The sequence below is a fragment of the Anguilla anguilla genome, chromosome 15 (genome assembly GCF_013347855.1).
Source record: "Anguilla anguilla isolate fAngAng1 chromosome 15, fAngAng1.pri, whole genome shotgun sequence".
Taxonomy (NCBI): Eukaryota; Metazoa; Chordata; class Actinopteri; order Anguilliformes; family Anguillidae; genus Anguilla; species Anguilla anguilla.
The window spans coordinates 2,088,305-2,110,388 of record NC_049215.1 but is presented as its reverse complement, the minus strand read 5'-3'; the positions used below and the strand labels follow the sequence as shown (position 1 = coordinate 2,110,388).

The window sequence follows — 22,084 nt, the reverse complement described above, 5'->3', positions numbered from 1 at the left end:
TACACTACTGCACTCCACTCACCCACTCACTCTAATAACTAACCCTAACCATACAGACCTACACACCGTAAGCACTATACCTCACTCACCCACTCACTCTAATAACTAACCCTAACCCTACAGACCTACACACCGTAAGCACTATACCTCACTCACCCACTCACTCTAATAACTAACCCTAACCCTACAGACCTACACACCGTAAGCACTATACCTCACTCACTCACTCACTCACTCTAATAACTAACCCCAACACTACAGACCTACACACCGTAAGCACTATACCTCACTCACCCACTCACTCTAATAACTAACCCTAACCCAATTTTGCTTATTCCCAGAATTTTCATTCAGAAATTTGAGAGCTGATTGACTGTACTGCGTTTTAAAAGCGATTGAATAAATAGGTGTGTTTGATATCTTTGTTTATGTCGAAAGTGACTGAATTAATCGGTATGTTTGATATCTCCATTTCATGTCGAAAGTGACTGAATAAATAGATATGTTTAGTATCTCCGTTTCATGTCGAAAGTGACTGAATAAATAGATGTTTGATATCTCTGTTTATGTTGAAAGTAACTGAATAAATAGGTATGTTTGATATCTCCGTTTCATGTCGAAAGTGACTGAATAAATAGGTATGTTTGGTATCTCCGTTTCATGTCGAAAGTGACTGAATAAATAAGTATGTTTGATATCTCTGTCAAGTCGAAAGTGACTGAATAAATAGGTATGTTTGGTATCTCCGTTTCATGTCGAAAGTGACTGAATAAATAGGTATGTTTGGTATCTCCGTTTCATGTCGAAAGTGACTGAAAATAAATAGGTATGTTTGATATCTCGGTTTCAGCTATCAGTATTCCTGGACCTCCTGGCCCTCCTGGCCCCCCTGGGAGTCCTGGACATTCTTCAGGGGTGAGTGCAAGGAAGCAATGAACTGTAGGAGAAGTACAGTGATATCAATTACTGAATGAGAAATGGACACTAATTTATCAAAGAGACAGGATATATATATATATATATATATATATATATATATATATATATATATATATTCTAATTTGCTTGTTGGGACATTTTTGTCAAAAATGGGAGTCTCATTATTTGAGTCTGTGAGCCAACAAACCAGAAAGTTCTGTACTTCGCCTAATTTAACTGCTCATTCACAGCCCTCACAAGCAACATTTTCTTTTGTATCACACAATTCACCAGTTCAGTTTGATCGCTTTTTAAGGGTTGAGGGTTTTTTGTGATTCCCTCTAAGAAAATACAGTGCTGTGTAATAACCTGTCAATGGCGATATGCAGAAATGAAGATCGGTCGATCAATGGCTTGATTACGGTCTTTGAACTAGATGTCTAAAGGCCTGCCCGTGTCGTTTTCGCCCTCGTATCCGGCAGGTGACGGTGCTGAGGTCGTACAACACCATGCTGGCCACTGCGCGGAGACAGCAGGAGGGGACGCTGATTTTCATCGAGGACCGCGCCGACCTCTACATCAGAGTCAGAGAAGGAATCCGACAAGTCATAGTAAGGACCCGTCCGCAGAACAGCAGCTTCCATTCACGCGAACTACGCTTTACCTTCCTACATCCTGACGAGAGATGAAGGGTGTTTCACAGTGTAATATGTTGTTTTTTTGTTCATTTTATTACAGCTTGGGGATTACCAGGCTTTCTCTAGAGATCAGGTGAGTTTTCATAACACAGCAGAAGGCTGTTTTAGAAGGCTGAGTTAAAATATTGGGCGAGTGTATACAGTATGTGCTGCATGGTTAAAATGGGACATTTCCATCAACTGCATGCTAACGTAGCGATCTCTGTGTTCAGGAGAACGAGGTTGCTGCAGTCCAGCCGCCCCCTGTGGTCCACTACGAACCGGAGAATAACCCCAACAGTGGCGCTGAGCGCTTAGCAAACAGTGGTCCTGAGAACCAGCCTCTCCAGCCCCCACCTCAACGCCCAGAGGTCCCCAACAGTGAGCCCAGTCAGCCAGAAAGTCATTACCCCAATCCCCACAACCCCTCTGACCACAATCCCCACAACCCCTCTGACCACAATCCCCACAACCCCTCCGACCACAATCCCCACAACCCCTCCGACCACAATCCCCACAACCCCTCTAACCCCAATCCCCACAACCCCTCTGACCACAATCCCCACAACCCCTCCTACCACAATCCCCACAACCCCTCTAACCCCAATCCCCACAACCCCTCTAACCCCAATCCCCACAACCCCTCTAATCCAGATCCCAGATACCCCTCTAATCCAGATCCCAGATACCCCTCCCAGCCTGACCCACAGTACCCCTCCCAGCACGATCCTAGACACCCCTCCCAGCACGATCCTAGACACCCCTCCCAGCACGATCCTAGATACCCCACCCATCCTGATCCCAGATACCCCTCCCAGCCTGATCCACAGTACCCCTCTCAACCAGATCCCAGGTACCCATCCAATCCGGACCCGCGGTACCCAGAGACCCGGCCCCATCACCATCCCCAGCACCGGCCAAGGCCCCCGGAGCCACAGCCTGCCGCACACGAGCACACGTCAGGTCCAGGAGTGAGTACCTGTCCTCGCTATACACACACACGCACGCACGCACACGCACGCACACATGCACACATGCATGCACGCACGCACACACACACGCACAAACACACACGCACGCACACACACGCACACGCACGCACGCACACGCACACATGCACACATGCATGCACGCACACACACACACGCACACACACACACACAAACACACACACACACACACGCACAAACACACACACACACACGCACACACACACTCACACGCGCGCGCACACACACACACACACACGTTTGATCCAGGAATTCGCACCTGCCCTCACTATGCATGTTTGTTTATTTGTTTGCTGAAGTGGGAACCTCCTCCCGCTGCCTTGTTTTCGGTTTCAACGCTCGCTTCTGTCCTCAGCTGCACCTGATTGCTCTCAACACCCCCCAAGTGGGTAACATGCGCGGGATCCGGGGCGCGGACTACCTGTGCTTCCAGCAGGCGCGCGCCGTCGGGCTCAAGGGCACCTTCCGCGCCTTCTTATCGTCCAAGCTCCAGGACCTCTACAGCATCGTGCGCAAGTCCGATCGCGACAACCTTCCCATCGTCAACCTCAGAGTAAGCAAAGCTCCTGTCCCTCCACACCCTGAAATCGCTTTAACTGGTCTGCGTCGTGTCTGCCTCCCCTCTCCGCGGGGACCTGCCCAAAGCTTCTTCCTGTTTCCTCCAGGAACTTTGTCCTTGCTCCTGTTCCTTAAGTAAGAAACAAACCATGACGGGCTATCGGGAAAATAATGTATGACGGGGGGGGGGGGGGGGGGTGATGCGGCCGAGGCGAAGCCGAGGTCGCTTAACCACCACTGAAGTACAATGACTATATGGTTACTTTCATATTATTTGATTTTTATTGACTTAATAGCCCAAAATCGAAATAATCTTCCGCGGCTGTTTGGGCATATTGTTTTACTGTTGTCAAGCAAAACTCTAGTTGGTAGTTCTATTTGCACTGTTGTTAAGCAAAAACCTCTGGTCGTTAATTCATTTTTGTCATTTTTTAAGAAAACTGCATAAAACCATAACTCAATCAAATTCATCTGCCTAGCTCTGTCTTGCTTTTTAAAATGGTGTGGTCAAGCAGTGTAGACACTTCTGAAGACCCTCTGAAACCGGATTTGAATGCTAGCTAGCTTTATTATAGGTTCCCCGTCACTTGTCACCTAGCCAATATTATAATTCAGCTGGGTTTTGGGTCAAAGTGGTTTCACGGCACGCTTGTTATCCCGGCTAGCTAGCTAACTATTTAATTATATTCAAAACAGCGGTTACTATAAACGCAATCATTCACAAAGATACGGAAGAAAATGCGTCCCGTTGCCATGAGTTAAATACGGAACGCCTATTCTACTGTCCAAATAAGGGACGATTCCGTATTTTGCGGGATGGTTGGCAACCCTAAATGAAGCCAGTTACTAGAACTGTGATTCAACGTTGCCATCAATAGTGAAATTGGACATTGAAAATGGGAGGGAATGTAACATCAATTCAAAATCCAAAGAATAATGTTGCTGTTTAAGTGCTTTAGAATGCTGGATTTTGTAGTGCATTAATTTTAGAACTGTTAAAAGGCCGAGGTGTCCCTTTACTGAGAATTAAATGCACACTGTTTATGAGGACCTGCCATGTCCTTTATAAATGAAAAGTGTATCACTGATAGTATGCACAGACCTGTTTATGAGGACCTGCCATGTCCTTTATAAATAAAAAGTGTATCACTGAGAGCATCCTGTCTGTCTGCTCCTGCCCTTTAGGACCAAGTGCTGTTTAACAGCTGGGAGTCCCTGTTCAGCGAAGTGGGCGGGAAGATGAAGGACGGCGTCCCCATCTACTCTTTCGACGGAAGAGACATCCTCAGAGACAGCGCTTGGTGAGTCCCTGGCCCGGGTTCGAATACTCGCTTCCAAAGTCACTGCCGATTGGCTGGGCGAGGCTGCAGCCATATTGTCTTCACCTTTGCTCTGTATATTCGGTAAAGGAAGGAAGGGTGCGGCTTTTGAGGTTTTGGATGCAGCCAACGTTAGGCTGGTAAAGGTCTACTTGAGAATTCAACTAGGACTCTGGAGTGACTGCAATACAGATGCTGTCACAAGAGGCACATGTTTGTGGTCAATTTAGAGATTTAGGTCAGCTTCACACAGTGAAACTTCTGTGCAGGCTTGTGGAAAAAGTTGCATAGAAGTGATATTTTCACGCAATTTTAGTTACACAATGAGATTGAAAAATATGAACATTTCACATTTTGAATCGTCTCATAATAGTTACTTTCTATCAACTCTTGAGTTTCATTTATTTGTATGTGCAGTGATGCTTGCAGATTTTTAGATAACACTGTCCAAAAAATGAAGCATGTGTGGGTTAATGTTGACTTTCTGAAATAGGCCTACCTACAGTACAGCTAATATTAGTCTGTGGTTTTCTTTGTTGACAATGATCAACTGACAGACTTGCTTGCTAGTTAACAATATGTCATTAATGTTATTCTAATTTACTTCTGGCTAGCTAATTTTGCTGATGTCCACACAAGATCTAAGTAAAACATATGACTGCATTTAGGCTACCAATCTTGCATAAACTCGATGACTGTTATCTCCTTTCCGAAAGACCAGATCACTTGTCTTTAGTCTTTTGTCGCTTCTGTCCATTTCTTCTTTAAATGATTTCAATATACTGCAGCTGTCTGTCAGCTCGACTTTCCAACAAGCTTTGATGTATCTGGCTGTTGCATGAAACTAGTCTTACTAAGAAGAGTTGCAAACAAGTTTAAAGTGAGCTGCACCTTTACAATGCCATGGTACACTGGTGACCTTCGACCTTTACAAGGTGCTACTCAAATGCAAAAAAGTTTCAAAGGCACAAAAGTTGCACAAAAATTGCAGTGTGTCTCTTTAGACATCAAAGCACTTAACATCGTCTGATGAAGACTAATTTGAGACATATCGTCCTCCATAATGTTATTACAAAGCAATCCTTTGCGTAATTTTGGAAAATCCTATTAATCTAGTTGTGATGCTGGATTTAAGTGCCTCGATTCCTCCAGAAGTATAAATCACTGGGGAGCTCGGAAAAACCTCGTTGTTAAAGTACACTGGTGACCTTCGACCTCTTGGTTGACGTTTCCTGTTTTGTGTGAAGGCCGCAGAAGATGGTATGGCACGGCTCCAGCAGCAGGGGTCACCGGCAGACGGATAACTACTGCGAGACGTGGCGCATGGAGGATCAGGTGATGACGGGCATGGCGTCCTCCCTCCAGGCTGGGCAGCTGCTCGAGCAGGCGGCCAGGAGCTGCTCCAGCCGGTACATTGTCCTGTGCATCGAGAACAGCTACATCGCACAGTCCAAAAAATAAACCCCGCCTCTTTCTCCACCTTAACCTATCACAGCTGACCAAGCAGGGCCTCCCCACTTTAACCCCGCCCCCTCCAAACACACACACACACACATGCCCTTTGAACTGGCTCTGCGACTCCTCCCTAGCAGAGACGAGGCTTCTTGTCTCCTCTTCCCCTCCGTAATGCCAAAGAGATGGATCTAACAAAAAAGGCGTTTGCTCTGTCACGAGGCGTGGGCACATATTTCCTAAAGGGGTGAACGATAAACAGAAGAGAAGCCAACCTTGGCGGTGTTTTAAAATTGTATCTGGTTTAAATTTTGTATATGAAATGGTTGTTGTTCGTGTTTTTTTTTTTTTTTTTTTTGTCGTTACTTTTTAAGATGTCTTTTAATTGGTATATTTAACCAGTTGTAGCTATAATTTTGTATAACACTTCAGATTTTTTGTTTTTCATTTTTATTCTTCATCTATGGACTGTGGAATATTGAAGGGCAGTGCAACCTTCAAAGAATATTTTAACTAAAAAAAAAAGCTATTAAAAAGATATTTATTTTTCAACTGAGACAACAGGAAATACAATTTGGGGGGAAAAAAAGTCATTTTTAGATTTAAATTAGCTCTAGCCCATTACTGAGGCAGAAAACAGTTTGTTGAGAAAATAAAATGTGAATGTGCATGCAAGCCAATGCATCCATAAGCATTTCCCGATGGGAAATTGTGGTCTACTTCAGATATTACAAACCCCAAAAATGGCCAACCCCCACCCCCCCCCCACTCCCAAAAATATTGCTATGCTTTTATGTATGGGGTCACAGGCATTTTGTGACATCATTTCTGGCTTTTCATTGTTAATTCATATGGAAGTATATGTCCCATTTTTATAATCCAAACTCTGCCTTAAAATGTCGTAATACAAGCAAGGGCATAGCTGATGCATACTCTGGAATAAAAATAAAAAGGTATATTTATATTTTCCCATGTTAAGTGCATACGAGCTTCAGAAACAGAGTAGCATTTGTAAGGGTCAACTGACCGACTAATCGAGCACGTTTTGCACCGCGGAGTTGGCGTCTGCCATGTTTTGGAAGCGGCTCGAACCCGTTCCAATGCAGCTCTGCTCTGCGTGAATGCCCCGGTGATATATGGGTAAAAGATGTGTGATGAAGACTCTCCTGCATTAGTTCCTCGTGGAATCCCCTTCAGACCGACTCAGGCAATCCCGCTGAGGTGTTCCAGCACAAACACAATGAACCTGTGGATCTCACTTCTTTTTGTAATCAGTATGTGCTGTACCATTTCTCCCAGGCACTGAATAAATGAATTTTGTCTTTCACGACTCTGTTTTGGTGCTTTTTCCTGGCAGATTTTCAGCAGCGGAAATAAACTTTTTTTTTTTTTTTTAATTGTAAAAAGAAATTAGGAATTCATTGACTGTTCATCTGCATCATTTAAATGCAGGTCCAGTAGACCTTAATGAAGTACTTGGACAAGCATCTGATTAACTTTGCTTAAACAAAGGGGGGGGGGGGGGGGGGGGGGGGGGAAGCAAACACACAATCCTTTTTGGAATCGTTTATCTGTAAATCAGTACAAATCAAAAATGTTATTTTTACAGCAGTAACACTTGTAGTTAGTTATTGGTTCACAGATTAAGGCCAGTAACACTGGAGATATAAGGACCAAAAATCCCCTCATCTATCATAAAAATAAAAAAATAAAAAAAATGTTTTAATCTAATTCAAAGGAAACACTGTACGGTGTGGAAAAAAAAAGAAGCTTGTTCTTTTCAAAACCGTACGATTGTCAGCTTCTACAAACAGCACAGCGGTCACTGACATTCACTGATTCAGTTCCAGCATTAAGTAGATACATCTTCACTAGAGCCCGACCGATGCCAGATTTTTGGGTCCGATGCCGATCCCGATTTTGGAGAATCCTAGCCCACCGATTACCGATGTTCTGACCGATATTTTGTCAAAAAGTGCAACATTTTCAAATTTATTTAAAAAACCTATATTTTATTAAAGTTTCTATATTTAAGAACATTTAACTTATAAGCAAACAAATAAAAATAAAAATAAAAATAAACACACAAAGAACTTTTTAGATAAAAAAAAAATGTAAAAGATGATATTAAATTAAATATATATATTAACACCATCTTTAAGAGTGTGAAATCAAAATAACTCCACACCTTGCTTTTACTCCTTTCTTTTCCAGCCATCTAAAAAAAATTAATTTTCCAGTTTCAAACATGTATTTTTATGAATATTATTATTGTTGTTATTATTATTATTAATTAGTTATTATTTCTTAGTATCTATTCTCAGTACTCTCAAAGAGTAAGACTATCTAGCGAGCTTCCTTGTCCATAAGAATTCGGTGGTGAAAATAACTACAATGCGCTCTGACGCACGACTAGATGACACACTCGCTCGCAATAACGCATTAGCTATTGACACAGCCTCATTATTTCTTATTATATATTCTCAGTAAGTCAAATGAATTATATTTTCTTATTTTATTTCTACTACATGATCTCAAAGAGTAAGACATTATCTAGCGGAGCTAAAGAATGAATCAAGTGTAACGTTAGATGAAATTAAATTGACTGGATGAAATACGTGAAAAAAAAACTACAATGCGCTTTCGTGCAGGTTACCCGCGCTAACTGTTGGTTGATTCACTTCTCCAACAGCAATCCTTCTCTCATGTTATCACGACAAAGCTAGATAACATGGCTTAAAATGATCCACGTCAGAAGTGTTTTATCGGCGTTTTTACTGTCTGGTTAGCTTGCTACGATGACGAGTGACTAGATGACACACTCGCTTGCAATAACGCATTGACACAGCATCATATAGTAGCTAATATCATTATCTCAGATAAAAAACCAAATGTGTGATGCATTCAATCACCATTTTATTTTGGCTGGTTATTTATTTGAGAATACAGCGATGTCCTCTGGAAATGTAGATCCTACGCTGCTTATGTGCTCACTTCCACTTCATAAAGGCTTGCTAGCCAGCTAGCTTGCTAAAGTGAGCCAAATACGTTAGCTAGCTCGCTCGATGATGAGGATTGATAAACATAGTGGTCGTATAAACGCATTTAATTAAAAACTTTCACTAAATATACATACCTTTATCGCGGCAATCAAATCTGTGCAGACAAGTCTTGCAGTGGAGAATACTGGATGAGGCACGAGTGACAAACGTCTTATTACAGAAGTAGCGCAGAAGTCAGAAGTCAGATGCTGCAGTTCACACTTGTATTAGAGCTCCCTCTACTGGATAATTCTAGTAAATTACAACGTTCGAACAGACAAGTACAGATAAATAATCATTGTTTTTTTTTGTTTATTATACTTATTTAAAAATCGGGACACATCGGCGGCATAACTGACGATCCTGATGTTGTCAAAAAAGTCAAATAATGGCCGATATATAGGCCAAACCGATATATCGGTCGGGCTCTAATCTTCACATTACCGCCACTGTCTGCATTGCTTCAGAAACAACGTATAATTATCACTAATAATAATTCACTAATTGTAATGATACCAATTCACTAATAATAATTCACTTGGACTGGGGATGATCCCATCACTGTGAAAAAATACGAATAAAAGTGAAATAAACAGCAGTGAATCACAGCACTGCAAAGCTTCTTGTGCTCAGGTGATGTTAAATTTATGAAATATGGCAGTAAGCCTTCTGAAATATTTACAAACCTGGGTCAAATACTATTCTACACTTTACTGATCTTGTCTGGTGCATTGGAACCAATGAAGTACTCTCAAAAAGTTCAAAACCCGCCTCTGGTCATATTGGCAAGCTCAATTAAACCAGGCAAGATCAACAGAGCACAGAAAAGTATTTGAATCCAGAAATTTGAATACAACCAACAGAAAAGAATGGGCCTCAACTGTTACAGAACACTGCACAATTTAAAAATCAAGACTATAAAAATTCCTTGATATTCAGTATAAAAAAATAATTCATGTTCAGCATTACAAAATAGGCTGGTACACCTGTTACACCATCTTTCCTGTGAGCCTCCTAGTAAATAAAACTTGATTGTTTTGTATATGTGGTCCAAAGGGCAAAAAAAAAAAACACAAAATGAATACATTCTGATTTTGTTCAGTTCTTAAAAAATATTTCATTCAAAACCAACCTGAACAACTGACTCCAATTGGGAATGATAGATATTGGAAGACCTCCATTCAGCTGAAATGCAAGTATCACAGGAAAAGAAAATACACAAATATAAAAGAAAATATAACGTGTACATCTTGTCCCCTAGATTATACATGCTGGTCTGCCACACTGAGAATCCCCACCAGGAAAGAGCTAAGTCAAGTCACCCGTCTTGACTTTCATCAGTAATCTGCACAGATGCATACTGCCATATCTTGGCACTTACCAATTTATATGCTTCATATTCAAGGAAAATTGTAACAGTGGACCATTCATTCATATTAGTCCCTATGGTTATCAAAAACTGAAATTGTTCTGAAAATTTGAAATTCGACATTTTAATTTATAATTTTTGCATGTTTAAAGCTATGAGCAGTAAGCTCACTATGGTAAATCTAAGTTGGAACCATGATTAGTGAGCACTATCCTCATTGCTACAGGCTTTCTGGGAGTTAAATCAAAATCCTGCGCATCGCGAACATATTGTGGGGGGGGTGGATGTCCCCACCAACATGGAAATATCTTGGAAGAAAAAATAAAATGGAAGATCTTTGCCCAAGGTCCTTTACCATATATCCTTGAGTATTGTAAAGGGGGGTAAACAGATACATAAATTTAAGATATCAAAATAAAATACTACAGTATTGCTACTTGGATTCTTGTGTGTTCTAATTATTCACTCATACAAATCACTGCATGAACACATGTCAGCCTATGACAGATACCAGGCACATTTCACATTTCAGATCAAAGCAGCAGCTGCTATCCTATACCGATATGAAAAATCAGTCGGACCGAAACGGGAAATCCAGAGTTTGGCCTTTCGGTCCCAGGATGTTCCCGGCCCTTCTCCTGTCTTTGCCCACTCTTCCACGAAATGTCCTCCGTCTGGTGGTCCGTCGCAAGGGGAGGATCCACACCAGCACCCAGGACCTCGCGAGACCAAGCGGCCACTCGATTCTGCAGGGAAAACACAGTTCTCAGCCACGGATTATGAGCAACGTGAGCATGGTCTGTTCTCCTGTGTTTCAACCGTTTAACTTTATAAACAGGAAAATAATCCTTTCGATTATTTTATAATAATGATAATAATTTATTATAATAATAATGTCCTTTCGATGTAGTGTGCCACTTCAGAACAGGAGAGCTGGCGGGCAGGCAGGGCGTGTCCATTCTGTATTGGATATTTACAAGCTCATTTCTGATTGGCAGTCCCTTATCTTAATACCTGTGGTACTGATTTCTATTGTTTCTCTCGTAAAACACTTTGAGCTGAATTTTATGATATGAAAGTTGCTATATAAATAACGTTTATTATTATTATTACAGGGTTCATACACTTTTTCACCAATGATTTTCAATGACTTCTCCACAACCTTTAACTGAATTTCCATGACCAAAACAATGACTTTCTCAGCGGGACGATTTAAAATTATTTATTGTAACACTAAGTAAAATTAGGTCTGCATCTGAAACATATGGTGCCTCTCTAAAACAAATAAACACCAGACAGACACACTTAGATACATTCTCTCATATTTTAATTTGAATAGTTTAACATTTTGTCAATGTCTCAAACAGGGCTCGAAATTGCGACCATTTTGGTCGCATATGCTCCCGAAATTTAATCTGTGCGACTTCGAAATATAATTGGGAGCATTTGTGCGAGTGCAAATAATTGTTCTGGTGCAACCTTTTTTTTTTTTTTCTTTTTTCAGTCGAACGTCTCTTCCTCTGTACATTCGCTAGTTAGTACACTCAGTATGTGCCTTGTGAGCTGACGGTGACCCTTCTAACCAATCGTGAGCTTGACATTCTTACCTTTAATGCTGATTTTAAATTGGTTAATATTAGCCTTCAATCACTCCCTTTTGCAGCACTCCACTGTCACGCGACACAGAGAGCTAATGCGTTTACTTAAGTTACCTGAAGACAAAAGTTTATGTTCAATTTATTAGCGTTATCGAAAGCTGAAAAGTTGAAGCGAACGATTACAGCATTTTTTTTTAAACATTAACGTAGCGTTTTGTGTAGCGACCCGGTTGAAACAGCTAATTTCTCCGATGCAGTTTACTGGCGGTTGATTTAGCGGTATTAATGTGACGAGAAGCGCTTTGTCGTTTGAATGCTTAACACGCAATTCCTTGAAGAGTCGACACATTTTAGGCGTGACAGTTTAACTGTTACTTGTAAACCGTACTGTTATTGTCGTTTTTTATCAATAAAAAATCTATTGCATATATTGTTGGTACATTTTGGTGGGTGCTCCTAACTTTTTGAAATTGGGAGCACCAGTGCTACCAAGTAAAAAAGCCTACGTTTACTAACTGCTACATTAGCAGAAGCGTGCCTGTTGGGCGTGCCTGTAAACAGACTGAGCCAGACTGAATTAACTTCTCACACCACCAAAATACCGCAAAGGTTTCTGAAAACTTTTCAAAAAATATCATTTTCCATAACTTTTCCAGGGCCTGGAAATTGCATTTTAAATTTCATTGACTTTTCCAGGTTTTTCATGACCGTACGAACCCTGTTATTATTATTATTATTATTATTATTATTAAATATGCAATGCTGATTGGTTAAAATGCCTTATAAATAAATGCATTTGTCTAGACAAATTTGAAATCTTAATATAGTGGACAATACATGAACTCCGTTGCATTTAAGGATATATGGATGGATGAATAAATAAATATCATTTTTGGATCTTTGTCTACAGCCAATTAAAAAAAAGAAAAGTCGACTAACAGCCCGTGGGCTATGAAGAAAGCCACACCCACCACAGCAGCACTCAGGCCTTCACGCCCGTCCCATTGGCCAGACACTCTGTCTCACAGGCGTCCATCTCCATGGGGCTGAGCTCAGTGGGCGTGGCCTCCTCTGCAGCCCCGCCCCCTCTCTCGTTGCGGTAGTGCTTGAAGATGACGTAGGCCGCAGCAGCCAGGTACAAAACCGTGAGCAGAGTGAAGTAGAAAAAATACACCAGGAACTGCAAAGAGATTTAAAGAAACACTTAGGCACATAATATATCCTCTGAACACAGGTAACATTCACATGAACGCAGGGAACAGATACTTCAGCGCCAAATCTGCTGAGAAAAAAATATATAAATCAGTCCTCACTGAAAACTTCAATTTTATCAGTGCTGGTTTGCAGTGATTTTCTAATTTTTTGGTTGTTTTCCAGTAATAAAACCCCAATAACTACATACAAATCAGACACATAGCTTGGAGTTAGAGATGTAATAGTATGAAAATTTTATACCACGGTTATAGTGACCAAAATTATCATGATTATCAGTATTATCGCGGTACTGTTAAAATCTGCTGAAAATGTTCAAATGATACACACACTGAAATCATTTCACCATTTCAAGTTTTATATTGAAAACCACATATAAAATTAGCAGCACTGTGCACTTTTTGTTTGTATAAACATTAAAATAATAAAAACATTAAACATAGCCAATAACTTATGTAAACATATGAAAACCACATCAAATGTGCATTAACATTAAAGATGGCACCGAGTGGCCATGAGAGGTAATTGCACTTTGTGCACATTGCAGATAAGAACACAGCAACCAAAAAGACATTTCTTCACATTCTATGCTCAAGTAATGAGACGTAGTCTTTTACAGATTTCACAGCTCTGGTCGTGCCTGAGCAGAAGAGCTCGTATGGGCAATTTCACTGTCTCATGCATCGCTGTTGGGAGGGATTTCTGTTGTTCAGCCCAAGTCTGTGAATCACGTAAGCTACTGTATATGCTTTGATGACAGGGAAATTGAGAGTTCATCTAATTCCCCAATCCTCCACCCACAACATATTCCCCCCGCTCCCAAAAAAATTAATGATGATTAAAATTTGAAACGGTAATACTAACCGTCGGGAATTTTACCGTGGTCATCATTAAAACCGGTAACCGTTTCATCCCTACTTGGAGTAGGCACAATTACACCAGCTTTGTGGAGGAGAGCAGTGACTAAAGTGGGCAGTTAAAGGGGAACTTCACCCTATGACCAATCACTGAGAGCAGACTGCCGAGCGCAGGGGGTCTGTGGTTTAAAATGTCCCCAGTAAACCCGGAGCGGTGATACTGCAGCTTGTGTGTGGTGTTCTGCTTGGGTTCGGCCCAACGGCGGGATCGGGCCTACCTGAGGGTGGACAGGAAGTCCGAAGCCCCGCTTATCCGCCACGATGAGGGTGATGATGGTCTTCAGAACGGTTCCCAGGAGGGTGTTCACCCCGAACACCAAGGCACACATTTCTTTAGATAGATTTGAGGCTATCTGGAACCTGCAGATCACAGGGGTTAGGACACGCGTTCCGCCACCATTTCCCTCGGTCAGTATTCCAGCCTCAAAATGACGGCACTGAAATTAGACCACTGCTGGCACGATAAACACCCAACTTCACCGTGTCCAAAAATAACCAGTTTTTTTTTACTGCGGCATGCCAAATCGGTGTGTCTGATACTGAAGCTCTGAAAGGGCGTGGCATGTCTGATACTGAAGCTCTGAAAGGGCGTGGCATGTCTGACACTGAAGCTCTGGAAGGGTGTGGCATGTCTGACACTGAAGCTCTGAAAGGGCGTGGCATGTCTGACACTGAAGCTCTGGAAGGCGTGGCATGTCTGACACTGAAGCTCTGGAAGGGTGTGGCACTCACGTGGCAATGGGCACCAGGAACTGGTAGAAGCCCCTGAAGAAGGAGTAGGCCACGTAGCACACCCAGATGTTGCTGGTGGTGCCCATGAGGAGCAGGAGGCCGGCCTGCAGGGCAGTGTCCACCCCAATCACCAGCTCCCCCCACAGGTTCCACCGGATCTTCACAAAGCCCGCCGAGAACGACGTTATGGCGCCTGTGTGGAAGCAGAGGGGCCGCTCGATCAGGACCGGAGCGCCAAACACAGCGCACCTCAACTACCTAACCTCAGCACGGGACCCCAACACAGCACACCTCAACTACCTAACCTCAGCCTGGGACCCCGACACAGCACACCTCAACCACCTCAGCCCGGGACCCCAACACAGCACACCTCAACCACCGCACCTCAGCACGGGACCCCAACACAGCACACCTCAACTACCTAACCTCAGCCCAGGACCCCAACACAGCACACCTCAACTACCTAACCTCAGCCCAGGACCCCAACACAGCACACCTCAACTACCGCACCTCAGCCCAGGACTCCAACACAGCACACCTCAACCACCTCAGCCCGGGACCCCAACACAGCGCACCTCAACCACCTCAGCCCGGGACCCCAACACAGCACACCTCAACCACCGCACCTCAGCCCGGAACCCCAACACAGCACACCTCAACCACCGCACCTCAGCCCGGGACCCCAACACAGCGCACCTCAACCACCGCACCTCAGCCCGGGACCCCAACACAGCACACCTCAACTAGAGCCGACCGATATATTGGTTTGGACGAGATATCGGCCATTATATGACTTTTTTGATGACATCGGGATCGGCAGTTATGCAGCCGATGTGTCCCGATTTTTAAATAAGTATAATAAACAAAAAAAAAAACATTGATTATTTATCTGTACTTGTCTGTTTGAATGTTGTAATGGCTATTTACTAGAATTATCCAGTAGAGGGAGCTCTAATACAAGTGAACTGCAGCAGCTACTTCTGTAATAAGACGTTTGTCACTCGTGCCTCATCCAATATTCTCCACTGCAAGACTTGCCTGCACAAATTTGATTGCCACAATAAAGGTATGTATATTTAGTGAAAGTTTTTAATTAAATGCGTTTATACGACCACTATGTTTATCAATCCTCATTATCAAGCGAGCGAGCTAGCTAACATATTTGGTTCACTTTAGCAAGCTAGCTGGCTAGCAAGCCTTTATGAAGTGGCAGTGAGCACATAAGCAGCGTAGGATCTACATTTCCAGAGGACATCGCTGTATTCTCAAATAAATAACCAGCCAAAATAAAATGGTGTTTGAATGCATCACACATTTGTTTTTTTATCTGAGATAATGATATTAGCTACTATATGATGCTGTGTCAATAGCCAACACGTAATTGCAAGCGAGTGTGTCATCTAGTCACGCGTCATCGATGCAAGCTAACCAGACAGTAAAAACGCAGATAAAACACTTCTAACGTGGATCATTTTAAGCCATGTTATCTGGCTTTGTCGTGATAACATGAGAGAAGGATTGCTGTTGGAGAAGTGAATCAACCAACAGTTAGCGCGGGTAACCTGCACAAAAGCGCATTGTAGTTTTTTCCACGTATTTCATCTAGTCAATTTAATTTAATCTAACGTTACACTTGATTCACTCATTAGCTCCGCTAGATAATGTCTTACTCTTTGAGATCATGTAGTAGAAATAAAATAAGAAAATATAACTCAATTAACTTACTGAGAATATATAATAAGAAATAATGAGGCTGTGTCAATAGCTAATGCGTTATTGCGAGCGAGTGTGTCATCTAGTCACGTGTCAGAGCGCATTGTAGTTATTTTCATCACCGAATTCTTATGGACAGGGAAGCTTGCTAGATAAATTCTTACTCTTTGAGATCATGCAGTAGGAATAAAATAAGAAAATATAATTAATTTACTGAGAATAGATACTAAGAAATAATAAATTAATAGCAACAACAATAATAATAATATTCATAAAAATACATGTTTGAAACTGAAAACTGATTTTTTAAAATTAATTTTTTATAGATGACTGGAAAAAAAGGAGTAAAAGCAAGGTGTGGAGTTATTTTGATTTCACACACTTAAAGATGGTGTCAATATATATATTTAATTTAATATCATCTTTTACATTTTTTTATCTAAAAGGTTTTTTGTGTGTTTATTTTTATGTTTGCTTATAAGTTAAATGTTCTTAAATATAGAAACTTTAATAAAATATAAGTTTTCCAAATTGATTTGAAAATGTTGCACCTCAGCCCGGGACCCCAACACAGCGCACCTCAACCACCGCACCTCAGCCCAGGACCGGGTGGGTAACGAAAACAGTATTATCGGCTGCTCCACTTTTATATGTGAATGTCTCTGAATCCACTTTTATATGCAAATGTCTGTGAATCCAGTTTTATATGTAAATGCATGCAAATCCACTTTTTATATCCACTATCAAACATTAATTTTCCCTTGTGGGTAAATTAACATAATTAAATCATTTAAATCACAGAAATCCATGAGGGCAAAACAGCATGTTGTACAAAATTGCAAAAACATGAAGATGAATGAACTGCATACATTTATACATAAATTCTACAACTGCTGACACCCTGTGGAGATTGCTGGTACTGCAGCAGCATGCTACGCACTGTACAGTAGAGATTACATTACAGGCATTTAGCAGACGCTCTTATCCACAGTGACTTTCATAACTTTTACATAGCAGTTACATTAAATCCATTTATACAGCTGGATAAATACTGGCGCAATGCGTGAACGCATTAAAGCAGGGCTCCGCCCACGGCCTTGGCCTCGCGCAGGACTTTGACATCTTTATACCGGTAAGCCTGGTTGCCATGGCAGCGGGAGAGCGCATGGCCAAGCCACGCCCCCTCGCTCCCAGCGACACAAATGGGCTCTGAGCTCAGCGGGGCTTGAGTGACAGAGTGCCCTGTGCACTCCACGGAATCGGGCCGACCCCCACGGGCTGTCACCTGCATATTAAAAACATTCTGCCCTGACAGAGTCACCAGACAAAACGTTTTTATTTATGCGCTTTCTGAACGGCTTGACCTGTCTGTAACACTGGATTTGTGTGTGGGAAGGGCAACTGCCTTTGGACCCAGAGGCCTTGATCTGTTCTCTTGAAAGTAAATGAAAGTGATCCAACTGGGGTCACAGAGTGCAGTCCACTGCCCGAACAATAAACAAACGCTGCGCTTTTAAACAGCTCTCAGCCGGAGTTTAAACCACTAGACCGCAGAACCGAGGAATAGGGCCCAGCTGCTCCAGTTGGGGTGCAGATCCGTGGTGTGGGGGGTTTAAACCTGAGGTCGCAGCTGCAGCCGAGCCCTCGTGTTCGTGGAAAGACTAACAGGGACGCTACGCAGGAGGGCTGCACACACACTGAGATGTGCCTCCCTGCTCTCTCCACAGCAGAGAGGCCGTGAGAACGACACACACACACATGCACACACACACACACACACGCACACACACACACACACACAGCAGAGAGGCCGTGAGAACGACACACACACACACACACACACAGAAAGGCCATGTCAGGCAGGCCACACGTCCTCAGAAAACCTGCTAAATGTCTCCTCAGCTGTCCCCATATCAGGCAGAACCCCGACGGCAGTGTCCCGCGCACGGTAACCGCTGAGATCAGATCTGGTTCCGACCGTCGGCCCGCGGCGGCTGCGGCTATTTTAAACTGAAACCAGAAGCGGGACAGACTAAAGCAGCCGTACGCTACAGCGGGACAGACTAAAGCAGCCGTACGCTACAGCGGGACAGACTAAAGCAGCCGTACGCTACAGCGGGACAGACTAAAGCAGCCGTACGCTACTCCTGCGTATGGATTCAGCAGAGCGGCTATATTAAGAGCAGCTAGCGCTGTAGTGCTAAGGTGGGCAGGGCTTGTCTTCACCTGAGGATAAGCAACCGGATCAGACCTAAGGCACCAGGCCCGGGGATTTAAACACCCGATTGTGCAAAAATCCACGGCTGGAATGGTAAGGTGTTACGGTACGAAATCCACCATCCACATGCTGACAATGAGTACCCACTACACCCCACAGAGGGTCTGGATCTCCATAAAATCGTGATTTACAACCACGGTGAACTTGACTGTAGGACACCTACTTCAAAATGCACGCCTATCATCGTAAAAAAAAATGAAAATAAAGCACACGCCTATTATCGTAATTTATGGAAATACCTCACTCAAAGGGCACAAAAGGATAATCACTAGAAATGAGGATAAGCACATTTGTGTTTAAAAATAGGTGTGACCTACAGTTCAGTTCAGTGTGGTTCTAAACCCCAATTTTACAGATTCAGACCCACTGTGTGATGTACTGGGAACCCATGTTCAGCATATGAATGGTGGATTCATAACACCTTTCACCGTTTTAATCGAGGATCATTTGACAATCGGGTGATTCAAATGTGAACTGTATAAATGGATAAAGTCATGGTGATGAAATACTGGCATGTTTTAAACGCTCAGTAACTGGGCTTTCTGAAGTGTAAACAGCCGAAGAATGTGGGCTGCTGCTGTGTGTGCTGATATCCAGCTAAGTAGCAGCCGGAATCAGCAGACCCTGTGTCTCCCCGCCCCCCTTCTTCTGAGTCTCTCCCCTCTCTCGCTCCCCCCCCTTTTCTGAGTCTCTCCCCCCTCCTTCCCTCCCTGCATCTCTCCCCCCCTCTTTCCCTCCCTGGGCTATCCCAGATCACTGCTGTACTCACCCAGGAGAGTAGAGGCTGTAGGGGATGTAGAGGCTGCTGTACTCACCCAGGAGAGTAGAGGCTGTAGAGGCTGCTGTACTCACCCAGGAGGGTAGAGGCTGTAGGGGCTGTAGAGGCTGCTGTACTCACCCAGGAGAGTAGAGGCTGTAGAGGCTGCTGTACTCACCCAGGAGAGTAGAGGCTGTAGAGGCTGCTGTACTCACCCAGGAGAGTAGAGGCTGTAGGGGCTGTAGAGGCTGCTGTACTCACCCAGGAGAGTAGAGGCTGTAGAGGCTGCTGTACTCACCCAGGAGAGTAGAGGCTGTAGAGGCTGCTGTACTCACCCAGGAGGGTAGAGGCTGTAGGGGCTGTAGAGGCTGCTGTACTCACCCAGGAGAGTAGAGGCTGTAGAGGCTCTAGAGGGCGCTGTACTCACCCAGGAGAGTAGAGGCTGCCTCCACGGCCCCGTTGTAGGCGCGCTGGTTCTCGGACGCGGGGAAGACTTTGTCCCACAGCACGTGCACGTAGAAAAGCACCAGGTAGTACCCCGTGGAGTTGAAGACCCACCACAGGCTCCAGAGGCGGAGGCTGGGCACGCGCACCACGCTCTTCAGCTCCTTCAGCATCAGCACGAAAGGCGACTCCCTCCAGCAGGAGGAGCAGGAGGAGGAGGAGGAGGAGGTGGGCCCGGCCTCCGGCCCGGCGTCCGGCCCGTCCGCCTTCATCCTGCTGAGCTCGTCCGCGCTGCTGTCAGCCGCCTGGCGGAGGTGGCGGTTGAAGAACAGGCTGCGCCTGGGCCAGGGCAGGCAGAAGGACAGCAGCAGGCTGAAGCTGACCAGGCCCAGCGAGGTCATGGCCAGGCCCCGGTACCCCACCCCGCCCAGCGACAGCAGCAGCTGGCCTGTGACGGAGCTGGTGAAGACGCCCAGGAGCACGGACGAGCGCGAGTAGCCCGCCACGCGCTGGTACAGCTCCGGCGGCACCAGGGAGAAGATGTAGGAGGAGTAGGCCACGCGCGCCGCCATGCTGATGCCGTAGAAGAACTCCATGAACTGCATCTCCAGCAGCGAGGAGCCCAGGAGCAGCAGCAGCCAGATGGACACGTTGCTCAGGCTCTGCAGGATCAGCACGGGCTTGTAGCGCAGGAAGTCCGTCAGCAGGAAGATGGGCACCAGCACCGCCATGTTGGAGTAGACCAGCACCGGGTTCACCTCGTTGGTGATCTGCGAAGGACGCAAATATTTCCTCTTTATAGAAAATGAACGACAATCACGTGCCGATATTTACTCGCAATGTCTTACTTATTGTAATTATGATTATTTTTATTATACAGTTGGTATTTGGTGACATTGGTATTTACTGATTCATTATTTTTTTAAAATTTTTTTTACCCAGACAGCCTTGCTCATTCAGCCTTTACGAACATTTACAAAATATTAATACTCAAGTATAGGCATATGCATTAAAACTGTACTTGTTTACATGTACTTAGCAGCCGCTCTTATCCATAGCGACTTACACTGTATCCAGTTATACAGCTGGATATATACTGGAGCAATGCAGGTTAAGAACCTTGCTCAAGGGTATAATGGCAGTGTCCTACCAGGGAATCGAACCTGTGACCTTTAGGTTACAAGACCAATTCCTTAGCCATTATACTGCACTGCCGCCTATACTTCCTGTTGAATACACAAACTACTGACAATGATGACATTACTATTATTATTATTATTATTATTATAAAACACAAAGCCAGGTTACATTAAATAATTTAAGAAACATTCGGCAGCATTGCTTTGGAACAGTGTTTGTTTGTGTGAGCTAAGATAGCCAATATGGTTTGTTGCAACTTGGTCTCATTTTCATCATTACTTTTAATGGCAGGCCTAGTTTTAGCAGTTTTAAGTAATGGCTTATAGACAGTGCTTAGCATGCGTGAGTAACTTGGTATTTTTTAAATGTTGAAAACCAGCGCACATAATGGTACCTCCGATATCCCTTTAAAAGTTGCACAATTCATTTAACAACCTGTGTCTTTAAGATTTTCTTAGTTGAAAATGAGACACAAAAATGTGTTACTGGAAATATGACATGGTAAATACAAATGGTAAATGTCTGCTCTCCAATTTCTGATGCATCGATAAAAAGTCTGCTGTTGTATGTCTGAAACATAAAGGTTCCTCTGTCTTACTGCAGGCAGGACTGCAAACAAACAGTGACCCACTTAAAGAATGTCTACTTTGACCTCATTCAACAGGCTGGAACCCCCCCCCCCCCCACCCACCCCCCCACCCCTCCATTCGGCTCCTCACTAATGAGGTGCATGCTGGGAATGGCCAGAACACTCCCTACCCAAATTTTTTGGGCTGTTCCAAGAGTGGAATGTTCCGGTGGATTACCATTCTCCTTCAGCGGGTGGCACTAAGGCTTTCAGGAAAAATGCTGAAGTGCATTTCTCTCTGATGCTGCGAAGCCCCACCATGATGCAGGCGTGTAAACGCTTATCTCAAAGATGCTTTCTGAAACCTGTTAAGATCAAAGT

At 43.7% G+C, this 22,084-nt stretch overlaps 2 protein-coding genes across 8 annotated transcripts in view; one reads left to right on the top strand and one right to left on the bottom strand.

Annotated features, from left to right (window-relative positions):
• The window catches only part of col18a1a (collagen type XVIII alpha 1 chain a), a 113,557-nt gene extending 106,296 nt beyond the window's left edge, over window positions 1-7,261 (top strand). For 3 of the 4 annotated variants that reach the window (XM_035394276.1, XM_035394275.1, XM_035394274.1), the window contains 7 exons: window positions 851-915; window positions 1,401-1,529; window positions 1,657-1,689; window positions 1,829-2,566; window positions 2,961-3,158; window positions 4,349-4,464; window positions 5,730-7,261. In XM_035394276.1, coding sequence (XP_035250167.1) covers window positions 851-915; window positions 1,401-1,529; window positions 1,657-1,689; window positions 1,829-2,566; window positions 2,961-3,158; window positions 4,349-4,464; window positions 5,730-5,943 — 1,493 coding nt within the window. In that variant the 3' untranslated portion in view covers window positions 5,944-7,261. The remainder of the gene's footprint in view (window positions 1-850; window positions 916-1,400; window positions 1,530-1,656; window positions 1,690-1,828; window positions 2,567-2,960; window positions 3,159-4,348; window positions 4,465-5,729) is intronic. The other variant, XM_035394277.1, reaches the window with a different exon arrangement.
• Window positions 7,262-9,273: 2,012 nt separating this feature from the next.
• slc19a1 (solute carrier family 19 member 1) overlaps window positions 9,274-22,084 on the bottom strand; it is a 31,256-nt gene continuing 18,445 nt past the window's right edge. For all 4 annotated transcript variants that reach the window (XM_035393979.1, XM_035393982.1, XM_035393981.1 and 1 more), the window contains 5 exons: window positions 19,979-20,765; window positions 14,804-14,996; window positions 14,290-14,431; window positions 12,914-13,122; window positions 9,274-11,090 (listed from right to left, as the gene is read on the bottom strand). In XM_035393979.1, the coding sequence (XP_035249870.1) occupies window positions 12,925-13,122; window positions 14,290-14,431; window positions 14,804-14,996; window positions 19,979-20,765 (1,320 nt within the window). In that variant the 3' untranslated portion in view covers window positions 9,274-11,090; window positions 12,914-12,924. The remainder of the gene's footprint in view (window positions 11,091-12,913; window positions 13,123-14,289; window positions 14,432-14,803; window positions 14,997-19,978; window positions 20,766-22,084) is intronic.